Raw genomic sequence first — 24092 nt, 5'->3', positions numbered from 1 at the left:
TGACAAATTATGTCAAACAATTTACGCCACCATTTCTTTTCTCTTTTATTCACGGAAGAGATGAAATTCTCTTTTTGTGTGTGGACTGTTCATGTAGACATTACTGAATTCAAGGGGGAAAATCACGATGTATTGCTATTAGAAGAGTTGTATAGTTGTATGATTTTTTATTTTAATTTTTTTGCATATTTGATGTGTCCTGAGCTTTATATCCGGACGGACAAACAAACAAACAATAAATATATAAATACCATTGGTGGGGTCATAATTTCAAAGGTAACGCTGACTAAAACTCTTGCGTCTAAAAAAAATATGCAATACCGTTTCACGCAGTATATATTTTATTTGTTATTATATTAACTATATGTAATGTATTAGATATGTGCTTGCATGTTGTTAATAATTTAAATTCTAAAACGCATTCATTCTTTGAAACACAAAATACGAAGTTTTTTCGTCTGGAGAACTGAAACGTTTATTTTTGAGCTTTTCCCTCGAAATGCTCTTTTGTCCAATTTAAACGTTATTGTCTGTTCACACTGATCATACGCTAGCTATCAAGCAAGCTCGATTTTTTTTAAAGCAATGGGATTTTACTTTTGCATCTTGAATTCAAGAAAGTAGTTTTTAATAATTTTGCTTTATATGCTTTTTTTTTTTTTGTAAATGCTTATTTGTAAAGCACTTATAACGTTAATTTCCATTCAAATGTCTTTTGCATAAACGCTCTTCAGCCTGCCTGTAATATTGATAACTCATACTGATGTTTTGTGAAATCTCTCTCGGTTCCAGGTTTTGATTTATACAGAATATCACACTAACTGCTTACAGCGAAGTTCCAGTGAATGTGAGTATTTCGACTGCATGACATTATGAAGTAAATCTCAGTTTGTTGTTAATGCTCAAAGCTACTGTTCTTCGTTTGTGTTTTCAAGAAATATGATTGTAGCACCTCCATGTGGCCAGCTGATGTCTGTGCGTTTGAGCAGCTAATGGCTTGAACCAGCTGGAAACTAGCAATGAATTTTCCAGCTTTCGTAAAAAGTCAACTTTTTTTATTTAAATAATTCTATGTGACAACATAATTTCATGGTATGCAGTCTGATAAAGACAGCCTTTTTATTATGATATACTGTTATGAATGAAACAGAGATCGCCAAGTGCATGGGCTTGATTTTCTGTTTTTTAAAGTTTGTAAATATTTTATGCCTACAGTGACATATTGGGCTAATTATGCCTTTAATTTGGTATATTGAGTGTTTTCACTCACCCTGTTCCAAATTACAGATTCTGATGCTCAACAAAGATATCCCGTTTTCAAGATCTTTGTATAAAATACGTGCACATACTCTGAGTTAAAAGTTCATTCTTTAAGGCAAAAAAATGACAAAAACTTGCTGCACTTGTATATATTTAGTGTAATGTTTCACATATAAGTGCTCACAAACCAAACTGGGCCAGATCTTGTGAAGTGGCTCATGTTTAAAACATTTTTAAAACAACTTTTAGCAGGATGCTTTTCTTGTGTTTGCACTTCCACCACGGTCAACCAAATAAATATTACTCTGCTGTTGTTTATGTTGAGTAAGCCATATCACCATATTGGGAGGTCTGACATGTTGTAAATGTTTTTCACTCTGAAGAAACAATCTAATTCATCAGGTCAGATGCAGCAGGAAAAAAAATCATCTTGGCGGTTACACATCAGATTCAGTGGCCGAGTTTATTTCTCTTCTGTTCAGATGTCAGAGAGGTTTCTAGTCTAAAACATATTTATATTCTATTCAACTGTATTTTATTTTGTATTTTGTATCATATTCTCAGGTCCTTGAAAAAATGGCAATCTTGTCAGGTATCTCGTCTTCATCATATATTAAAACTTTTTAATATATGATGATTAAAACGTTTTGTATGAAGAACATGCGTTTGGATGACGGATGTGACGGGACCAGCAGGGGGCGCTTTCCATCCTGAGCTCCCAGTGTAAAGGTGCTGACAGAATAAATTACATTTAGGATAACACCCAAAGCTGTAGTACTCAACCTTTGTGGATTTCTCTTAAGATATGCCATTTATCACCTTGAGATTTGTGGCAAATTTAAGGCCTGTTAATAATTCTTTGTCTGCAAATATCTTTCCTCCTTAGTAACTATGCTGTTCATTGGTTACATCATACAGTTTGTGATGTTTGAGATCAGCATAGGGTTATAAAAACGCGAAACATTCAGATGTTGTGATTTATGCTTATGCAACTGTATTCATCACACATTCTCTCTTTTCCTCTATTTTTATTACCCATGGTTTCAATAATTATCACCCCTTTAATGTCCTTTAAATTTCAGTCAGCTTATTTACTTATAATTTTCTTCTTGTTTGCCCGCTTTACAGCTTAGAAGATGAATTCACTGGCCTTATAGCTTTAACCTCATGTTCTCTAAAATAATTCTTGTGTTCCGAATCATCTTTTTTCCCCTTTCTTTATCTCTATACAGATAACCAGTCAACATAGCTATTTTCCTCCTTTGTACCTCCTTTCATTTAGGACTACTGATATTTCAGTAGTTATAATTTCAGAATTCTAAAACTATTACAATGCATTTATAATATTTTAACCAAATGTGGTCAAGCCAACAGTTTTTAGCTTAGTTATCAGAAATCTGGCCATCCAACTACTAATATTTGGCCTATGACACACTGTTTAGGGGAGCTAACCACACCCTGTCCTGATATTCGTCCAGAAATCCTCTCTATAGATTCATATCTCTTGTCCAGCACTCTCTATAGCGGCTCATCCTGAGGCATCGCCGCTCTGTCGCCATGAGTATTTACATTGAAGTGTCTGGGCCACTTACCCTGACAGCAGGTATGTCCAATGGCCTTGCAGTAGCGAGGGGAGCTGTTCATCCTTGCTATTAGTAGAGACAACTCGCCGATGATTCTGTTTACTTTTCTATTAATCTTCATTATTAGAGTAGGAGCTCTGGTGAACCCGTGAATGGGCTGAAGGATAAACGAGTTACGCCGTGCGTAATGGTCGAACATACACTTGTTTCCATCAAAGCTTTGTGTTTGTTATTACGAAATCAAAATGATGAATTATAGTCAGGAACTGAAATTCAGTAACTCCATTGGAGCACGCCATTTCTTTTATGTTTTTTTTTAATTGTAATATATATATATTTTTTTACAATTTTGTATTATTTATATTGTCATTATAGGAGCTGTCAGGTCCAAAGATGCTGAATTTAGGCCAACAATCTCCAAGGAGTTTGTTTTCACAACAAGAAAATCGCAGTGCACAAATATTTTGTTAGGTAAATAAAAATAAAAACAATAATTAATATAATTCATAAATGTATAAACGTTGCACACCTGAAAGTGATTTTCAGGATAAAGTTATTTGTTATACAAGTAAAAAAATAAACACGATGTGTGTCAATGCAGGCTCCGCAGTTACGTCGTATAACAACATGCTATGACTATAGGCTACTAGAGAAGATTGAAACCTGCCATTGGAGGAAGAAGAAATAGGAGGAGTGGGGAGAGAGTGGGATCAATTCGTGTCTCCCTTGCTAACATTGTTTATTTATGAATGTATTTTAAACCTATTGCAGGTGTTTCTTGTGAAGTTGTTGTTATTAAATAGTTCATACTTTAAACGCAATTCATCATGCTTATCAAAACAGGCCTATATAAACTTTTAACTTCTTGTCTGACATGTAAAGTCGGGGTATTGTGTGGATTAAAGTATCGATTTAAAGCAGTTTTTACCAGAACGTTTCATTCTCTGCTATAGTATGTTTTTGCTTTCCAAAAAAGTCAATTGTCGTTTATTTTGTGCCCCTTTTGTGTTTGGGAAACAAAAGCGAACGATCAGTTTAAGTGTGTACGTATAGGCTAATTCATTTATGAGACGTCCGAAACATTTTCAAGTGCTATTTAAATAACGATGTGCTTGGGAGACTTGGGAAATTCGAATTACTCTTGTGAATATTAATAATCATGGATGTTTAAACGTAGCCTATAGTAAAATAAAGCCAATTTATTTCAAACACAAGTAGACTATTTTAGAACTGTTTATTGAACGAAACACTTTGAATTATGTTTTAAAAAATATTGCAAGAGTATTTTGGCTTATAGGTTATTGCTTATATTGTGGATTTTATTCTCTCTGCAGTGTTGCACCTCTTATTAAAACCTTTTTGCGTCTTGAATTGTACGTCTTCGATTTATATTAGTTACTCTCTTTCTTTCACTTGAACTGTGTATCAAATAGTAAATATTTTAGCATCACCTTTTAAAAATAAAGTTTACGGTTTTTATTTTTACATTGTAGGTTTGCACAAAATTTGCACAAAAAAACACACCATTGTCCATATTCGTAACATTTCTTGGCTACTAACTTTTTCATCGATGAGTGCAATGAATGAGAAAACAGCTGTCTCTGATACCATGGTGCCAGTCTAAAGTTAGACCCGCAAATGTTCAAGGAGTATGTTGTCCAAATAGGTGGTCAAAATTGCTAGGAATATTCATGTGCATTCGTTCAGCCATCATTGGAAGGGTTGCTAGAAGAAATTCACTCAAGTTTATACTGAAAAGGTAGACTATACAGGACCCTAGGCCTATAAAACATGGCTAACTGTGTGCTAATAGGCTATTGTAAAGATTCCATTTATACACAGACAGACGGCTGGGTTGCAATGACACTACCATGCCCGAATGCCCTGCAGAGTCCCTTGGCACGCGGACACGGGTGTCCCTTGTGATGTCTGAGGTTGGGAATATGTTCCGAGGTTGTTCAGACTCATGCTCATCAGCGCATTAGTGGATGTGTTTGCTGGGAGAGGAGGAAGGCTGGGATATGTACAGCTGTAAGGGTTTGTGTAAGCGGCGTTATTGTACGATGAATAGCCGTTATATGTGTACGGGCCTGGGTTTACCGCGTACGTGGCGTTGTAACTCTGTGATCCCGTTAAACACGGTTTGCCATCCCGGACTAGGACCGGCACCGCCACTCTCCTGGGCGGCGGCGGGTGATGGTGTCCTGCCATTTCCAGTGTTTTGTCTTGACGCTGTCGCTTGCATTTGTATCTGCGGTTCTGGAACCAGATTTTGACCTGCGTCGATGTCAGTTTCAGGGTACTAGCCAAATGTTCTCTCTCAGGAGCCGATAAATAGCGCTGCTGTTTGAAGCGCCGCTCGAGCTCGAAGACCTGCGCCTGGCTGAAGAGAACCCGCGGCTTCCTACGCGTCCTCTGCCGCTGCGCCCGCTCCGTGTCCGAGTGCACCTCACCCTCACACTCCGGGGATCTGATGATGGCACCACGGCTTTCTATAAAAAACAGGAGACACAAAATATACAATGCTAACTCGGTTAACTCTCACTTAACGTACTTCACAGAAGCATTTCCTTGCATCAAAATTTTTTTTTTTGCGTGAGTCTGGATATAGGCCTTTATCCACAGTTTCTAAGTCGCTTACACAACCTTGCAAATAGAAAATCACCCATGTTTCTTTTTTCCCCCAGAAAAATAAAATCAAAATGTAATTGTAGCAATATATGTAAAATGGAGTTACAGTGCATAGTATTGCAAGAACTTTATCACACGAGCTTAAATAAACGCGAGAACATATACGAGTTTGTGCAAATTGTGTAGCAGTCAGTAGTTGAGTCATATAATTATGTAGTACAATACATAAACAGTAAACAAGTGGTCAGTCAATGTTATTTATATAGTATGTATATATTTTATAGATATATTTAAGTTTATGTATGTAGCCTATACGATGTCTCTGCAGGGTTAGGCCGACAGAAAGTAAGAGAGAATTGGAACAATAATTCTAAATGTCATAACATGCAATATTGACATTAAACATCAGCCTATATAAATAATACAGCTTTATCATAATTACATTCTTTAAAGAGGTTATTTGTATTCGCCTACCTTGCATTGAAGACGCATAAAAATAGGCCTACCACGTTGGATCTTTCAAAGCTGCTCTTTTATGCGATCACAAAACAGAATGATTTTTTTTCTTTTCAAAAGCGGTTTAAATTGTCACATTTCTGAAAATAAGAATTTGTTAGGCCTGATTTATTTATTTTCAAGTCTGGCCAATATAAAAGCCCTTATTGAAGATAGTTTTGTATTTATGATAAAGCGGTAGGATTCATCCAATATTGACCTTTTTGTAAAAAGTAACATTGTACTATTCACCAAAAATACAATGGCACTTTGAATTATTCTCGTTTTAATCTTTCTGCCTCTTGTCTCATATTATTTAGAGACAAGAGCAATTCGATCTCCTCGTTCATTCACGTCAGTTGTAAAACACAAATCACCCACTCGTTTCGTGGTCCTCAAGTTCATCTTCAAGTTTAGTGTCGACGTGTCCCAGGGCCGGATGGACGAACATCGGAGGGGAAAGGCTGCTCTCCACTAAACTATCCTGCATGGAGAGAGAGTTCAGAAAAGACATCTTCTCGTCGTTGTCTGAGAAGCCGGGGCTGTCTCCACCTCCGAGAAAACAGGATGATGGTGCCTGAAATCTCTCCTGCAGTCCCGGATGAAGTTGTGCGTGGTGTTGCGCGAGATGCAGAGATTGAAGGTGGCGAGATTGCTGCTCCAGTTTCAGTATATCCTTCACAGAAAACGGCGTTGATGTAACCGGGCTCGGAAGCATCATCAGGCGCTGTTGGATTACATCTACAATGTTATTCCTGATTCAACTGGAAGCTTCGAGCACTAAGCCCTGTTGAACAATTGTTTAGATAACCAACAATTTCAAGTAAACATACCTAAATGTGTCGATTAATCTCCCATTTTGTCATGGCTGCTTGATTTGCATGAAGAGAGGTGAGGACCGCCACTCGTCGGTGTTAAACTGTTGTGTTTTTCTTGGAGTCCGGCAGCAAAAGGCAGTTCTTCTGCCCGGTGATGTCACGTTACCGGGGCGGGATGTAATGATCCTTCCTACAATCCACAGAGGAAACGCATATACAGTTTCATAGCAGCAGAAAAACAGCCTCTAATATCACACGATACATTTTCGATAGCTATATCCAAACCAACGTAATCATTTATGCGTCCTTGAAAAATAACAGTTTTTCAAGTATTCCTCAATTCAACAGAGAAACATCATCTCATCAAGAACATTGTTTTACTGTATACAATTTTTGAGTCTGTTAATATGATTCTTTGGAGATTAAACATACGTGGTCACATTATAGGTTTTTCAGATCAGTATTGATTTAGATTTTACTTTATGCCGTCCTATCGACTCACTTTAGATTATAATCGGAATCATTCACTTTGATTTGAAGATGGTGTGTTTCCTACAGAGTTAGTAAAGAGTATACATAATATAGCTCATGAATAAATTCTCCCACAAGGTCCTTGTGAAAATGTAAATCATGTAAAATGACTCATGCTCATCTGCTCAATGCAAATCCATGCATCTGTTCTGCACAATTACAATTATATTTCGAAACATATCTTTGGCCATGATAAGACTGATTTCCTTTCCAATACACTGAACCAAAACGAGTTTTGATGCACCATAGGACAATCTTTTTGACTTCTGAAAACAACTTTTTATTCTTTAGTTCTTGGAAGAACCCAGAAACAAAAAACACCGATCTGAAGAACCTATAATATGACATCAAGAAATGTAATTATTATTATATAATATATTTCATATGCCTTAAATGATAACTCCCCAAAAGCGTTGTTAATATGAAGTTGCTGATAATAATCGAGCAATTTTTATTTTGAATTAGCCGCGTGTGAGTTTTCTCTGGAAAAGACGCTTAACCCTGCTGCTGCTATTATCCCATTCAGATCTGACCTGCATCACACTTGTGTGCCATTAGACAGTCAAGCTGGAGCAAAAACAGCTGCAGACTTTCGACAATGAAGCAGCAAGCGGATTTAAACAGAACTTTGTTTGTGCGTGAGAGACAAATGGTGTCTGCATGTGTGTGTGTGCGTCTGTATGAGAGAGAATGGCCTTAAGTAGTTCTAGTTTTAAAAAAAGGGGGGTTTTAAACTAGAAAAACAATTTTAAGAAGGGCAGATTTCCTTTTGTGGTCAGACTTACTGTAATGTCTTTTCTATGGAGTCGCAACAGCTTTACCTGAAAAAAAGTTTTAATGTGTCGATTCGGGTTTAATAATCGAGAATTTTAATCTAATCTTGATTCCAGATTCTCCGTCGTCATATTACTTTAATGAATTAATTAATTAATTATTGTTTATTTGTTTGTTTATTTGTTTTATTATTATTATTATTATTTCTCGTTTAAATTTCGTCTTTTGTTTGTAGAACATATTCTCTCTTCACCTCTCCAAAAGTTGTAAACATGATAAATGATTTGCTAATGTAATATTCATCTTTGTGTTTTGATCACTTTACGCACAATTGGGTAGAAATAACAATAATTCAAGTTGTCTGGAAAATTAAGTGACTTTGTTGCATCGATTATCTCAATTTCACTAAAAGGAATATTACACATTTATTTTTATTTTTTTATTTTTTTTCATGTTGTTTCATCTGTTTTAGTGCCTATGACTGATTAAAAACTTTTAATTCAAAATCTCCAAAGTTATCCAAAGCCATTTTGGAGACCCCGTGATGTGCTTCATTTATGCCGTAGAACAGCACCAGAAGAAACAGAAATCGTAGGTTTTATATGATTTTTCCCCCCATCCTGTATCCAGTCCTAGGAATCGATCACTTATTGTGAGGAGGAAACCTGTTTGAGGGCGCAATGATGCGCATCGGTGTCTCTCTGAGCTCCTGCTCCGGCGCCAGAGACAAAAGCCTGGCAGGGACTAAGAAGAAGAGAAAAGAAAAGAGATTATCTCATCCGTTAGCTATCAACAGTGTTGTTTAGATCAGCTTTGTCTCCTCCAGTCCCAAGACTAATGGCTCAGGAGGAAAGTCGGAGTGGAGGGCTTCAAGCTTTTCTCTTAAGAAAAGAAAATGATAATTTCATGATATTTGCTGTAATTCACTCAATAATCATTGCCTTGATTTATTAAGGATTTGATGATGATACGTTATCTTTGTTGTTGAACAGCATGTTGGCCGTATAGGACACATGCAGTCGTTAATATATTGGTGTTAGACAGAGGGCCTAACATTTTGTTTAGGTTTTTGATTTATTGCAGGTTTATTAAATGCTTTATACTGCACCCTCAGAAAGATCAGGTCAAAAAGTTTTTTTTTGTTTTTTTTTTAAACCAGCACCACTTATCTGACACATCATGATAACTTCGTGCTGACACGATGACAAACATCATATAACTTTTTGGTCATGTTTAGTTGACAAAACGCGGATTAAATTAAAAATAGATTACAAATAATAGTAATGCAGGTATCCTTACAGGTCCATGACCAGAGCTTTGGAGAGTGTCCGATCACAGGATTCGGACGTTGTCGCGTGTTTTATCTGATCAGTAGTGATCTTTGCCCCACACACGACTAAAGTGTGTGAGTGTTTTGTCTGGTTAATAGCACCATTAGGATAAGGAGAGTCTCAGTCAAGCATGAAGCCACGCTGACCGTGAAGAGCGCATGTCTGCACAGGACTCTCCTCTGGAGTCTCCAGTGTCCTGATGGATGGACATATTGATGATAGCAACATCAGAATATGTAACAATAATTCAAACGCTTCCGTTCGGTTTGCACGACTTGCTTATGTGGATGAAGTCACTGTTAATAACATTAATATTGCATTAGCCTAAAACCGAATAAGGTCGAAAATAAATTAGACCACATTAAACACTACATTAAGTGATTTTACGAACCCTCTTTGCGCACGAATGAAAGATTTTTCTGTATCCATTTGGAGTTTCTGAAAAGTTGTATTTATCTAATATCTAAATTATGCTCAAATGTTTTGTACAGCTAACCTAAACAAATTAATGTTTTTATCAATGTCAAAAATATAAATTATTACTGAATTAATTTTAATGGTCAGATCAGAACAACTGCATGTTTTCACTTTACAATAAGGCTATTTTTATCAGATCGCATGATGATGTTGGGGGAAAAAGCTTAAAAGTCTAAATAATTAAACTTTTTTAATTATAAAATATAGGATGTTTATATATTATATATGCATATGATACGTTCTTTATTTATTTTAGTAGCATATGTAAGGAATTTGTTTTAGAGCATCTCATTATATTATGGAAAGTTGTATAGCTATTTAATGTTGAGACTATTCATTTTGTTAATTTACTTGTTTGCAGGATATATTATGGTTTTAGATTTTAAGATGTTCAGATATTGTAAATTAAATGAATTATTTCATTATCTGTAGGAAACACATTTCTTAGCATATAGGTAGCCTAGTAAAGGTGTTATTTACAGTTTACTGTCAAATACTAATTCTTCGTTTAGTTTTGTTCACAAGTTCATTATGTCACACGCTGTAGCTTTATGTTAATTATAATTTTCCTTTCAATTGTTGACTTAATTTATACAAATAGTATGGCTACCTATCCTTATTTTACCAATAGACTACCAATTTATCTTAAATTCGCCCATATTCCTAAATGTTTACTGCATGGCGTTTTAGTGTTTAAAACCATAATCATCCAGTTTAATTTTCAGTTTTAAAAAGACTCTCTGTTTTGAAGCACCCAAAACACTGAGTTAACAAAAGGATTGCGTGCCGATGCCAGTCCTAAAAAAAAAAAAAAAAAAGTTTTAAGCCAATGTTTATGTAAAGGAAGAGCCTGTTTCCTGGACCTAACAAAACCCAGGCCTGAGTACCATGACAGTGAGGCGGTCAGTAGAGGGAGGGAGAGGCCAATAGATCATCTTCATCTGGACACTGACTTAGGTTAGATGTAGAGGTACCAGAAATGGGTCAAGGGCCTGCATCTTTTCAGACCATCAACTGCTCATTGACATCACAGCATTCTGTACAAACTCAAAGCCAGCGAATGTGAACATCAGGCGAGTGTTTAGGCTCAAATCCAAAGTCTGTGAGAACAGAATGTAAATTCATGTTTATGAGTTGAGAATATGTTTTAGATGAATATCGGCAGCATTTTAAAGCAACTGTATGTAGTTTTGTGTATTTTTGCGACTTTGGAACCCCCTACAGATAAGTGAGTGGAATTCACTGTCGTAAAAATATCACTGTCGTAATTACAGTGGCTAGCAGATCCGAAATCGCACACTCTCTCGGAATAAGTAATTACTTAGCGACTGTTAAAAAGTACCGTGGCCTCATTGGATAGTAAGGTGCCCATCAGATGCCCACTTCAGAATCTCACCGGAAATAATAGGTCAGACTTTTTGCCTACTGTTTTATGAATATTGTGAATTCGGGCATACTACTGTGTTCACATAGGGTGCTGTTTTTCGCCTACTTTATAGTAGGGAAGTGTGCGATTTAGCATGCAGTAGTGTAGCCTATTTTTTGGTGCCGTAAAGCAATCCGCCCTTTTCGCGGAATTTCGTACCGGCTTACCAAACTCCCAAAATATACGTTTGGGGTGGGAACGTGGGAAACAAACAGAAGACATTTTCCTTAATAGAAGTCAGTGTACCATCAGAATCAGTTCGAAACTAATTTCTCAAGGTTTATATGTATATTTAAAAATGTATAAATGTTCAAAAAGGTTTTATTTTTGGTTCCCCAAAGAACCTTTCAGTGAGCAGTTCTTAAAAGAACCATATTTGAACCATATGTGAAAAATTATTTCATATTTTTAATAGTCGAAATAACTTTTTTTCTGAAGAAGCTTCTGTAGAATTGAAAGGTTCCTTGGATGTGAAACATTCTTCATGAAACCAAAGATTCAAAAAAACTATTTTTAAGAGTGTACACAGGTAAAGACTTGCTTGCAGTGGCCAACAGGAGGAAATTTCCTCACATGGTTCTCAGCAGGCCCAGAAAACCTTCCATATACACAGAACGCGTATCTGAGGAGGTGCAGATCCTGTTAGGTCCCGGAAGGTGAGTCTTATCAGCTCCTGGTTTCAGGCCGTGTGTTGAGCCAGGCCTTGAAACCTCGCCCGGGAACCATTGTGCATCTGACCCAGCTGTATGACTGATAGCCTTCCCTGTTTCTGCCGCAGACGGGGAGGAAAGGAGGGAGGCGAGGCACTGCAGCACCAGACATTCCCTGTCACACCAGAGCTCTGAGTTAGGGAGGTCTGGTCTGGAAGCCCGCTGACGGAAGTCAGGCCAGGAGAAATCCACACAGCCTCCTGGGACTAATAAATTAGACAGCTGTATTTTCCCTCATGGCCTTAACCCTGCAGGTGTGTGTTTGTATACATGTGCGCAAATTACCGAGCGTTTAGCCTGTAATGTGTGTGACCTACGCCGTGGGTAATGTGGTGAGAGAGGAAGGCCGAAACCTAAATATTCGATTACAACAGACAGGAGTGATTAAGACGCAGAGTAGCTACACAGAGTCTTCGAGTGGGATGTGAACGGCTAGATTTCCTCTTTTTTTTGTCTAAACATTCCCTGGGCCATGCCAGAGAGGCAAAAATAAAAGGAAAGGTTGCTTCAAGTTCATCTGACCGCTGGTATGCGCACAGTTTACAAAGATTGTCATTCAAACAATAATACAATTAATTTTATTCAGATTTATATGTTGTTCATTTGGGGATGCACACCACATGACCTTCTACTAGATAAACATGTTGCGAGCGGGGAGCCTGTGTTACTCAGAGCAGCCAGTGTGGCGTCTCCCATCAAACTGACAATTTGTTTCTATTCGAGCATGAGATCCCATTCATTCGCCGTCGCAGCTGTAAATAAAAAGGAAGCTCGTTTCTGCTCCTACATTTTCCTTGGGTTTGGAACGGCTCATTTCTGTTGGGAAAAAGAGAGTTTTGAGCAGCCCCTGAGATTGCAGTCATGGGAATCCCTTGGTTTGTGCATTGACGATTATGATAAACACTTGTGGTGTAATTTCCACCACAACCAACAATTTTGCCCCAATGATGTTTTTCTTTCTTTCAAAACTTAGTGTACTTGGTTACCAAATTGAGATATATTTTGGTCAGAATATGCATTCAGAAGTGAAAATATGATCATTTTGTGTTCATTTTGGATGCATGATAGTTAGAATTTTTTTTTTCCAAAAATGGTTCAAATGTCATTTCCACCACAGAAGTTTGCCAAAGAAAAAAATAATTTGAGATGGAAATGTTTCATAACAAACTTGTTAGAAGACACATTAAATAATAATACGACCTTTTTATTATTCAGCTATTTTGAAACTCTAATCGATTATAATGAATTATTATACTGTCTTTCTTAACATGTTAAAGCCAAAAAGACTTGTTGAGATCAGATTTATTAACGTTAATGGCTTTTATTTGCTTGGCTTCTTAAGGGAAAAAAATGGCAGTATGACAGTGTTGGACGAAAAGAGAAATTCTCAGAAGTATTCATAGCAGACATGTAGGAACTTGTAATCTTCCAAGTTGTCAGGCGCTGTGATTGCAATGGATTTCTTTCATTGCCGTGACTTTACTATTTATTGCTGAATGATCAGAAGTATTAGTGTGCTACATTTATAATCTCTGAGACCATCTAGATGCGGTTTCTTGTCAAATCTGCTTTGCAAATATTTGTGCGATTACACATTTGTCAGATCTGCTAATTCAAACAAGCATAATTGTGTGGTTTCACAACCTCTGAAAATCATGGCAAAGAGACTCGGTTTGTTGTGTTCCATATATTTTTACGAGTGACAATCCCAGCATTCATACAAAGGCTCTGAATCTGCTGACTGAAGTAAATAAAGGCTAATTGTGCACAGCTGCATGTATCAGCTATGTTTTTGCTGCCATTATGACATGTTTGTGGTGAGGTATGAATTAAGACAATGTTTGTACGGTCCTTTCGTGTATGTTTATTTGTTCTTTTCAATAAGACGTAAACCAATTGGTGGCAGCAGACTTGTAGACATGAGGCTGCACTTCCTCCCATTGTTTAAAACGGTCAGATCGAAAAGTAGTCGAGGTCAAAATGGGAAGAAAAGGAACATCTGTTCAATTTGTAGACAGGCGTACACATATCTGTGTTTTGCTACAATGAAAGTCATGCAAGTAAATGTATTCGGCCCTCAATAAATAGGGTGTGACTTGTTCTGTTTGTACAGAACTATAATGGATTAGCCTTAAAATAAGTAATGACACTTTAATCACGCTTAACAGCACTTATGCATCATACTTTCATTCATATTGACATACAGGGCCGTAACCACCAGAGACATTGAGGAGGACGCTTCATCTCAGCGTTCAGATTAGTTCAGATTTGGTTGATTCTTAAGTTGACGGTTAGTTCTTCAGTGTTTATGTCCCAAGGGTTAAGTTTTTGAAACTTTTTGTTTAATGAAGATCACATTTACAATATCTATGAAATGTCTTAGTCATTCAGATGTCCTTTATGTGTAGTTTTTAGTGCTTTGCTATTGTCACAAACCCAAACACTTCATCTTAAACTATAAAAAACATTATATGAATTATTATATGTACAAATATTGTACAAATGTCTCGACAAATGTCTCACAGTTGATATTCAAACAACCAACAATTTTGTCCCAATAACATTTCTTTCAGAAGTTAGTGTAGTTGGTTACCAAATAATATATTCTCTGTGGTTGAGAATCTGAAACTAGAGGCGAAAAATCAAGGTAAATATCACCTATGAATATGCTATTCTGCATAACTATCATCTGTTTAGGATACATGATATAGCTATGAAATTACCAAAACAATGAATTACCAATTTTATATCTAAAATGTTTCAGATGTCACTTCACCCTGGACTGCTATTTTAAAAAAAATGGAAATGTTTCATTATTTTATTAGCAAACAAATTAAACTAAAGGGATTTATAGTTCCCTTACTTGAAATAAACAGTAAACATTAAATGAAATAAAATAAAATATAAACTTTTAAGCTTTTAAATTGATGTAAATATATAAGGTTAAAATATATTGATATTTAAACTTAAAAATGAAATGAAAATAATAATAGTAATAATGTAAAATAATAAGTAGTGTCTGATAAAATGACATGTTAAAACGGCCATAGGGACAAATGTGGCCATAGAAACTATTACGTTTGTTGCCCCAATCCTGAATATGCAGTTACATTCTTGCTGAGATACAATGAGTTTCGGAGCTGTCAAATGAAATATGTGTTGTTGGACATTTTAGCCCATTTCTCCAACTACAGCGTATCTCTTACCAACATGTCCCTCCTAACATGCCCACTCTGAATCTTTAAGAGGTGTCTCCTACTGCATTTTTGTCTCCCCTGTTTCTTCCTTCTCTCTTTTCTTAAAGAGTGACTCATAATATTTAAGCTACTTACTGAGCTCCACCTATAGCTGCTCTCTTTGGAACGTCTCGGGTCTGCAAACTCAGAATGCAGTGAAGGGAAAACATGGTGGTCTTCAAGTCAAGTCCATCAAACAGAATTGATGAAACTGGCAACAGAAAACAAAATAGCCAACATGGAGTTTCGAAATGGCCCTCACTCAGCGAAGTGCACTGACCCATAGCAGGGAGGCTAATGTAACACGTGAACAACATGAGAAGGTCCTGCACTGGAATGTCACTCTGTATACATGTTTGGTATGAGTTGCCGACTTTCCGTCACGGTCCATGCATGTTTTTGAAGTCAAGAAGACTGCTCAAATTCTACCTTTTGAACACTGTTTTGTGTATATTTGTAGAGTTCATCAAAATGAAGCTGATCATTATGCAACGTTGAATGTGCTCATTCAGCATTTCAGGTCTTTGTTGATGTTATTGCAAACTTATAATGTTCCAGTGTTTTCATATTTGTTGAGGCGGGTCTCTAATGAATGCTCTTTGATATGGTATTAGCTGACAGAAGCTGCAAACGATTCCCCAGGAGGCACTTGTGTCATGTGCTTCTGTGGTCTCCACTCTTCTCTCAGCCTCTCTCTGTCTGTCCCCAGGCCAACAAACCTTGTGCTGGAAGCTTCAAATCCCATAATTACAAAGCTGACAGTTAACACACAGGTAAGCTACCCTTACTGACGGGCAAAGAATGCAAACATCTTCTGCTGGAGATGGAGGCCATGCTGCAGGTGTAGAAGTTACTCCTCCATATCTCCTGGGGGTTGTGAGGGCATAAGATCATCCCAACACAAAACTGAGAGGTATAGGTTTGGTAGAGTGATCCATAGAATAACTATTTTTGGTTCCCCAAAGAACCATTCAGTTAACAGTTCTTAAAATACCTTTTTTTTTCTTGGTGCGAAGAACATTTTATTAATAAAAAAAACCTTTCCACTATGATGAAACTTTTGTCAAGTGGAAAGTTTCCATGGATGTTAAAGTTTTTCATGGAACCATAGATGCCAATAAAGTGCCTTTATTTTTAAGAGTGGAGGTTCTTTATATGTTCTTTAAACTAGAAACTAGAAAAACAAAAGATATTCTATGGTATTATTGTGAAAACCCCCTTTTGTAACCTTTATTTTTAAGAGAAGCAGAGAAATACTTTCCACATGAATTAATTAAAATCTTAGGATTTTGCAGGTTAATAAATAATTTGCTCACTTTCTCACACAGAGCAATCACAGTACTTGAAATACAGGTCTGGGTTGTGCAGGTGATTTGAGGTTGATAAGTTATCTGATGGTGCTGCCACTCTAAGAGGGAGATGGCAGTTTCGTATCTTTTTCAGGTTCATATTTTTCACTAATAGCAGGTCAAGAGAAGTAAAAGTATGAGCTCTTAAGCTGACAAAAAATTACATTTTTAGGATACACCATACAGGCTGCCTGGAGTGGCTTTCCAACAGTATCCTGACAATTGAAATATATCCTTTAACAGCACATGATCAAAAACCAAAGATAAACCTTCTTTAACTTTTTTTTTTGTTTGAAGTTTATGATCGAATTTTAGCTAACTTCAGAAGAAGTATTATTATGAAAGAAACAACGGAAAAGTAGTAAGATAATGAACAGGAGATCACATGTTGTCTGAACATACATTTTTAGAGACCTTCATGATATAAATACCACTAACAGAACAGCTCATGTTTCCCTTTTCCCTCTTGGGCCTTGAATTATGATTTCATTAGAGCATAAGTGTTTAGGTGTGGGACAGTATCAAAAGCTTAGACCACCGCCTTGTGGCTTCACAGGGACATGACATACGAAACATATGAGTTTATTTTTTTTCTTCTCAAAAATTAAGGTTTAGCTTTTGCTAAAGGTCAGTTTTGTAAAACAGTGTACAAAGAGACTGCATTTTGTGCTGTTCTCCTTATCTGGATACACAAATAGCATTTTACATAACGTATAATATATATATATATATATATAATAATAATAATAAAACCGTGTGCGTTATAGTTTTATTATTAATTAATTAATTAATTAATTTAGTTTTGTGAAGTCTATCCAAAACAGGTGCTCTATTTCCTCGACTAAATTTGCTATGAGTAATCTTTTAACTTACCACATTTATAAAAACTGATCGTGTTGTCATTTCATAGCAATATCAAATTCAATAGTGTTTATGGCTGATATGGTGGAAGGTGGAAGTACAGAGTACTATAATCATTAAATTGAACAAAGCAGGATATTATGAAACTCTTGTTTTCATAAAAGCACATAACACCCATAAATTACACAACTTAAATATGATCCAGATAACTGTGTATGGGACTCAGATAAACGGTGTGGGTGTGAATGAAAACAACGCTGCCCATTGAAGCAAACGTAGCCCGCCCTCTCTACTTTCTCATTGGTCAAAAGGCACGTCGCTCTTACAAATTCGAGTTGCCATTGGTCCCCGCACTGCTGTCGAGCGCGTTCTTTGATGACGCAGCGGCTTGACCTTCTTGTTCTAAAAGATGATTGGGTAATCTTCGAGTCGAACATATACATCTGGGTTTCTATTGGTTAGTTTAGACACGCCTGTCCTCCATTGCTCAAATCTCACATCTGAAGGTTAAAGTCTGTCTCTCTCCATCACACCGCGCTTCAGTCCAGCGGTACTCGCGTATCTCTCTCCTTCTTCTTGCTCATAATTTGCAGAAATATTAACACAATATCATGTCGATATTTGGTGAAGTCCCGCAGGCTGCTCCTGTCGCAGTGTTTAAACTGACAGCAGATTTCCGTGAAGATCAGAATCCCAGCAAGGTAACTGTGTGGGTGTGAATGAAAACAACGCTGCCCATTGAAGCAAACGTAGCCCGCCCTCTCTACTTTCTCATTGGTCAAAAGGCACGTCGCTCTTACAAATTCGAGTTGCCATTGGTCCCCGCACTGCTGTCGAGCGCGTTCTTTGATGACGCAGCGGCTTGACCTTCTTGTTCTAAAAGATGATTGGGTAATCTTCGAGTCGAACATATACATCTGGGTTTCTATTGGTTAGTTTAGACACGCCTGTCCTCCATTGCTCAAATCTCACATCTGAAGGTTAAAGTCTGTCTCTCTCCATCACACCGCGCTTCAGTCCAGCGGTACTCGCGTTTCTCTCTCCCTCTTCTTGCTCATAATTTGCAGAAATATTAACACAATATAATGTCGATATTTGGTGAAGTCCCGCAGGCTGCTCCTGTCGCAGTGTTTAAACTGACAGCAGATTTCCGTGAAGATCAGAATCCCAGCAAGGTGAATCTGGGAGTTGGAGGTGAGAGATGGGCTTCATATAAACACACGCATTTACATATCAAAATATACGAATATGAATGTCAGTGTTTGTCAGTTTATGCATGCTTTGGCCATGCACACACAGTTATCTTTCTATGACAACAGTAGGCCTCATATCAATAATAAGAATCGAACACATGTGTCTGCTCTGCTTTACTGCAGCTCAGTGCATTTAAAAATGTCTATTTTATAAATTAGAGTCAAATAAGGCCTGTTTCGGGTTATTTATTGTAGTGGTGGCCACTGCACCTGATTAGAGATCAGCAGTTAGTTTTCTGAAATCCAATAATATCAGTAACATGAGATAATTCATATATGATTTGAAATGAAACTATTGCATACTACTGCACGTATATCGCTTTAGACTATATGCAAATAATGCACACATATTGAATTAAGTTTTTTGTATAATATTTTCTATTTATATTGGTATTGTAAATGTGTGTGTCTATTTATTCTCAAAGTCTTTTGACCTTTAAGCTTACATTCTTGCAATTGGTTTTGTAGGCTAATATAGACTTGGTCTGAGTCTAAAGAACATTTGAACTCTTTTAATAATGTTTAAAATGCATTGACTGACAATGTTAACAAAGCATATTATATCTGACCTTTTTCAAAGTAGCTCTGCACACTTTTGAGGTCCATCCTGGGATGCTTTTAAACAGTATTTAAAGAGTTCACATGTATGCTTCTTTAAATACTCTAAAATATAGACAATGTATAATAAAGAATGAACTTATGTGTTCAAACGTTTAACTTGTGTTGTATCACATTAAACTGTACAGTTATCTGACATTAAACTAAAGTCACGGCATTTAGCTCCAGAGGCATCTAGGGTTTCTAAATATATTGAAGGATAAAGTTACTCTTCCGGCATTGGTCGTTTCTATTGGAGACCAGGCCCCTTGTGCAGTGCTGTTAGCTGGAGATGAATAGATTGTGTTATGTCAACAGTATTATTGTGCAGAAGCAGTCGTCATGTGTCATCTGCTGTGTAGTTATTTCGTTTAGAGAGCTTGACCTCGGAGGATTATCTTTATCTTCCGCTTTTCCTGAAACCCTGCTGACACCATGACTCCAGAGGTTCTGAGACACGAGCAAAAGCTGAAAGTCACATCTCTAAATTTCCCTGAGTCATGATTGTGTGTGGACTGTTTTTGAACACCTCCCCCTGGCCTGTGATCTTTCCTCAGATTGAAATGATTATCCCTCTTGAACAACCCAGAACACTGATTTCATATGCTTTCTAAAGACATTTACAGCCTCTAACTACAGCTTGTCATACTTCTGCAGAAGGTGACTACAATATGGTATACTTTTTTAAAAGGCTTATAATTATACTAAACCAGATATGTTGCACCATAAATTGCTCATTGATCTAATATTTGATGCATTCAGACATGCAGATTTATTAAAGTCATTGCTCTGCTTCAAAATCTTTTGATTCCACAACTTTACCAGTTTATGTACAGGACAGAATTTATTTGGATACATTTTGTTCTGTATTTGCGTAGAATTGTTCATTCAAGTATTGCATCAGGACATGAGCAGTACACGTTAGTGTCGAATAAGCTAATTTTGCTCTTGGGTAAACCGATAAATCCTGATCATAGACAGCCCTGATAAAAAGGAACAGTTACACATAACGGATATTGAGTAGATAGGAATTCAGGATGCTGTAATGTACACTATTTAAAAGATTGGGGTCTGACTCTGTTATTGTCTTTTTGCATTACTGACAAACTATTTTCCTGTTTAACACTGTAAAGCTGCTTTGACAGACACAACCATTATTGTATAAAGCGCTATACAAATAAAGGTCACTTGATTTGTAAGATTTTTTTTATGTTTTTGAAAGAAGTCTGTCATGTTCATCAAGGCTGCATTTATTTTAATTAAAGGTGTAGTAAAAACAGTTTGTGAAACATTGCAATTTGAAATAACTTTTGTTTATTTTAATAGTATGTTAAAATGCTATTTGTTTCCGTAATGGCAAAGCTGAATTTTCAGCAGCCATTACTCCAGTCTTCAGTGTCACATGATGTTTTTGGCAATTTTTTGATGAATAGAAAATTCAAAACTTTTGAGTGGTAGTGTACAAATCAGAGTTTTGCCTTTGTATTTTGAAGTAGTATGGTTGAAATGTTCATCCTCTTCCTCTCCTTAGCCTACAGGACAGATGAAGGTCAGCCCTGGGTTCTCCCCGTGGTGAGAAAAGTGGAGAAGATGATCGCTGATGACCATAGTTTGAACCACGAGTACCTGCCCATTCTAGGCCTGCCAGAGTTTCGCTCCAGTGCATCTAAGATCGCTCTGGGTGAAGACAGTCCTGCCATCAAGGACAATCGGGTCAGATGAGATGCTTAAAATCCTGTTTTGATCACCTATATCAATAACAGTTTTTATTTTTTATTTATTAAAAAAAACAAGAAACTGTTATTGATAATTTATTCCTGTGATGCAAAGCTGAATTTTCAGCATCATTACTCCAGTCTTCAGTGTCACATGATCCTTCAGAAATCATTCCATTTTCGGATTTGGCAAAAAGTTTATTTTAGACCTTGTTACACATTTTGAACTGGTATCATTCTAAAGTAGAGGTTTTTGTTGTTGTTGTTTTTTGGTATTGCAGGTAGGAGCTGTGCAGTGTTTAGGTGGCACGGGTGCTCTGAAGATCGGAGCCGAGTTTCTTCGCCGTTGGTACAATGGAACCGACAACACAAAAACTCCAATTTATGTGTCTGCGCCAACATGGGGTGAGCATAAGATCTAATTACACAAGGAAAATACTGTAAAAAATGTCATTCTAATATTTCATTGACTTCAGTATAAAATATGTTAAAGTTTTGCCTCAAAATATTTATTTCTATTTGTTGGGTCAAATGCTAAAAATGTTCAGTTCAGTTTGTGGTCTTTCATTCTAGAGAACCACAATGCTGTTTTCTCTAACGCTGGATTTGAGGACATCCGTCCATACAAATATTGGGATGCAGGGAAGCGTGGACTCGATCTGGAAGGTTTTCTGGGTGACCTGGAGGTTAGTAGCGTTTTCGAAATTCCATTGTCTTTAACGAAACGAGCTCTTCATAGTTACTTATTTATCAGTAATTGATAAATGTTATCTAAAAACCTTTGATTGTGTGCAAAAAGAAGTGTTGAGCTTGACAGATTTTTTTTTTTTTCTGCTGGGCTCAATCAGGGCATTAAAAAAAAATCTAGTTAGATTTTTGGCCCTTCGTATTAAAAGTTTGAACACCTCTGCTAGATACAGTCTATTTGACCCTATGTCTTTCCTGTCAGAGTGCACCTGATCACTCCATCTTTGTGCTGCATGCCTGCGCTCACAACCCCACCGGCACAGATCCCACCCAGGACCAGTGGAAGCAGATCGCTGATGTCATGAAGGTGAGACCATCACAACAACCCCACATCATCTGACTAAGATTAGAACATTGAAGCTCATGATACAAAAATGGATCCTAATTGCATGTTATAAGACATTTAAGCACAATGTGCAATTACAACCTACTGTTGTCTAAATTTAAACTCTTTGCAGTTTTATAAATAGTGAGTTAACTATTGCATAATTATCTAAAGCCAACATATATCAAAATTGTAATAGAGTTATACAGGGCACAGAATGTTACTGAAAAGTTAATCAGTGGAGCTGTAATTCCCTAAAATGCATTTTTGTATGGCAGAGATGTTGTTATCTGGCTTTTTTCTTCTCTCAACTCTCTCTTCAGCGAAAGAGTCTGTTTGCCTTCTTTGATTCAGCCTATCAGGGTTTCGCCTCAGGAAATTTAGATAAGGACGCCTGGGCTGTCCGCTACTTTGTGTCACAGGGTTTTGAATTGTTCTGTGCCCAGTCGTTCTCAAAGAACTTCGGTCTGTACAGTAAGTGGTTCCAGTGGAGTTTATGTTAGTTGTTAGAGATTACGTTTTAATGCCTTGTACTATGTCCTTGTTCAGAACCATTTGATTGTAAAGAATAATCTGACTCCACAGATGAGAGAGTGGGGAACCTGACTGTTGTAGCTAAAGACCAAGACAATTTGAACCGTGTACTGTCTCAAATGGAGAAGATCGTTCGCATCACCTGGTCCAACCCTCCATCCCAGGGTGCACGTCTGGTTGCCATCACACTCAACACCCCTGAACTCTTTGCTGAATGGTAAATGCAGTTAAAATTAATCTAATTTTATGATTTTGGTTCAACAACAAAACATTAATACATTTAATATTGTCTCTCAATCTCAATTTCATCACTGTGATGTAAAAAATCAATTACATATTAAATTGTAAACTACAGTATTTGCTAGAATGTAAGAAATGTGAAAATAGAAGTTAGAACTGAGAAAATTGTTAAAAGCTAGTACTGAGAAATTAGGTAAAAGTTAATACTGAGAAAATAGGGTTATAGGCTTTAAAAGTGAGAGTAATAGTTAATGCTAGTACTTAGAAAATAGTTCAAAGTTAGTACTGAGAAGATAGCTAGAATGTAAGAAATGTGAAAATAGAAGTTAGAACTGAGAAAATAGTTAAAAGCTAGTACTGAGAAATTAGGTAAAAGTTAATACTGAGAAAATAGTTAAACGCTAGATCTGAGAAAATAGAAGTTAAAACTGAGAAAATAGTTTAAAAATAGTACTGAGAAAATGGTTAAAAGCTAGTACTGTGGAAAAGTTAAAAGCCAGTACTAGGAAAAATCATAATTTGTTTGCAGTTGCCACTATTTGATATTTTGTTAATCGATAGTTTGATATTTTGGTTAATTAATGCAGTGTATGTGTTTCAAATTTACATAAAATGTCACTCAATCATTTGAAAATGTTGTTTTCTGTTTTACAGCTAAGCAGGTGGAGTACCTGGTGAAAGAGAAGCACATTTATCTAATGGCGAGCGGGCGCATCAACATGTGTGGCCTCACCACCAAGAACATCGACTATGTGGCCGAGTCCATTCATGAGGCTGTCACTACAGTCTAATAAGCACCTTTACCACACTTCCTGTTTGTGTGTGTGTGTCCACAGGAACATAGACACGCACAGACACACACACTGATACACCCCTTCACTCACCAGCTTTCCTGGTCTAATTTAGTCATCAGCATTTCAACATTCTGTTTTAACTTGAAATTATAACGCAATGAAACAGTCCCGGACTGAACTCCACGGATAATATTTAAACATACTCTCTTCTGAAAACACAGGAGAAGGGTGAAGGGAAATAAATATATATTTATTTCCCTTCACCCTTCTCCTGTGTTTTCAGAAGAGAGTATGTTTAAATATTATCCGTGGAGTTCATGTAAATCTTGTTTCTATGAATAAGCACTTTGTGGTGGGATTTACAGTCAACCAAACAACTCTCTGGATTTCATTAACCTGAAGGTC

General features: G+C 36.8%; 2 protein-coding genes across 2 annotated transcripts; one reads left to right on the top strand and one right to left on the bottom strand.

Moving 5' to 3' along the window:
- Positions 1–4319: 4319 nt before the first annotated feature.
- On the bottom strand, positions 4320–6883 carry LOC107719236 (homeobox protein Nkx-2.3-like). The gene is made up of 3 exons (XM_016526613.1): positions 6803–6883; positions 6351–6696; positions 4320–5335 (listed from the first exon to the last, which is right to left on the bottom strand). The coding sequence occupies exons 2-3, from the start codon at positions 6688–6690 to the stop codon at positions 4710–4712; spliced, it is 966 nt and encodes a 321-aa protein (XP_016382099.1). The 5' UTR covers positions 6691–6696; positions 6803–6883; the 3' UTR covers positions 4320–4709.
- An 11561-nt stretch (positions 6884–18444) lies between these two features.
- LOC107719213 (aspartate aminotransferase, cytoplasmic-like) lies at positions 18445–22874 on the top strand. The gene is made up of 7 exons (XM_016526587.1): positions 18445–18676; positions 20864–21045; positions 21329–21452; positions 21621–21733; positions 21997–22101; positions 22443–22593; positions 22705–22874. Exons 1-7 carry the CDS (start codon positions 18568–18570, stop codon positions 22872–22874), a joined length of 954 nt encoding a protein of 317 aa, XP_016382073.1. The 5' UTR covers positions 18445–18567.
- Positions 22875–24092: the final 1218 nt, after the last annotated feature.

The sequence above is a fragment of the Sinocyclocheilus rhinocerous genome, unplaced genomic scaffold (genome assembly GCF_001515625.1).
Source record: "Sinocyclocheilus rhinocerous isolate Xijiao unplaced genomic scaffold, SAMN03320098_v1.1 scaffold513, whole genome shotgun sequence".
NCBI classification, from domain to species: domain Eukaryota; kingdom Metazoa; phylum Chordata; class Actinopteri; order Cypriniformes; family Cyprinidae; genus Sinocyclocheilus; species Sinocyclocheilus rhinocerous.
Note: the sequence above shows the minus strand (reverse complement) of the source record. Positions and strands in the feature narration are given on the sequence as shown.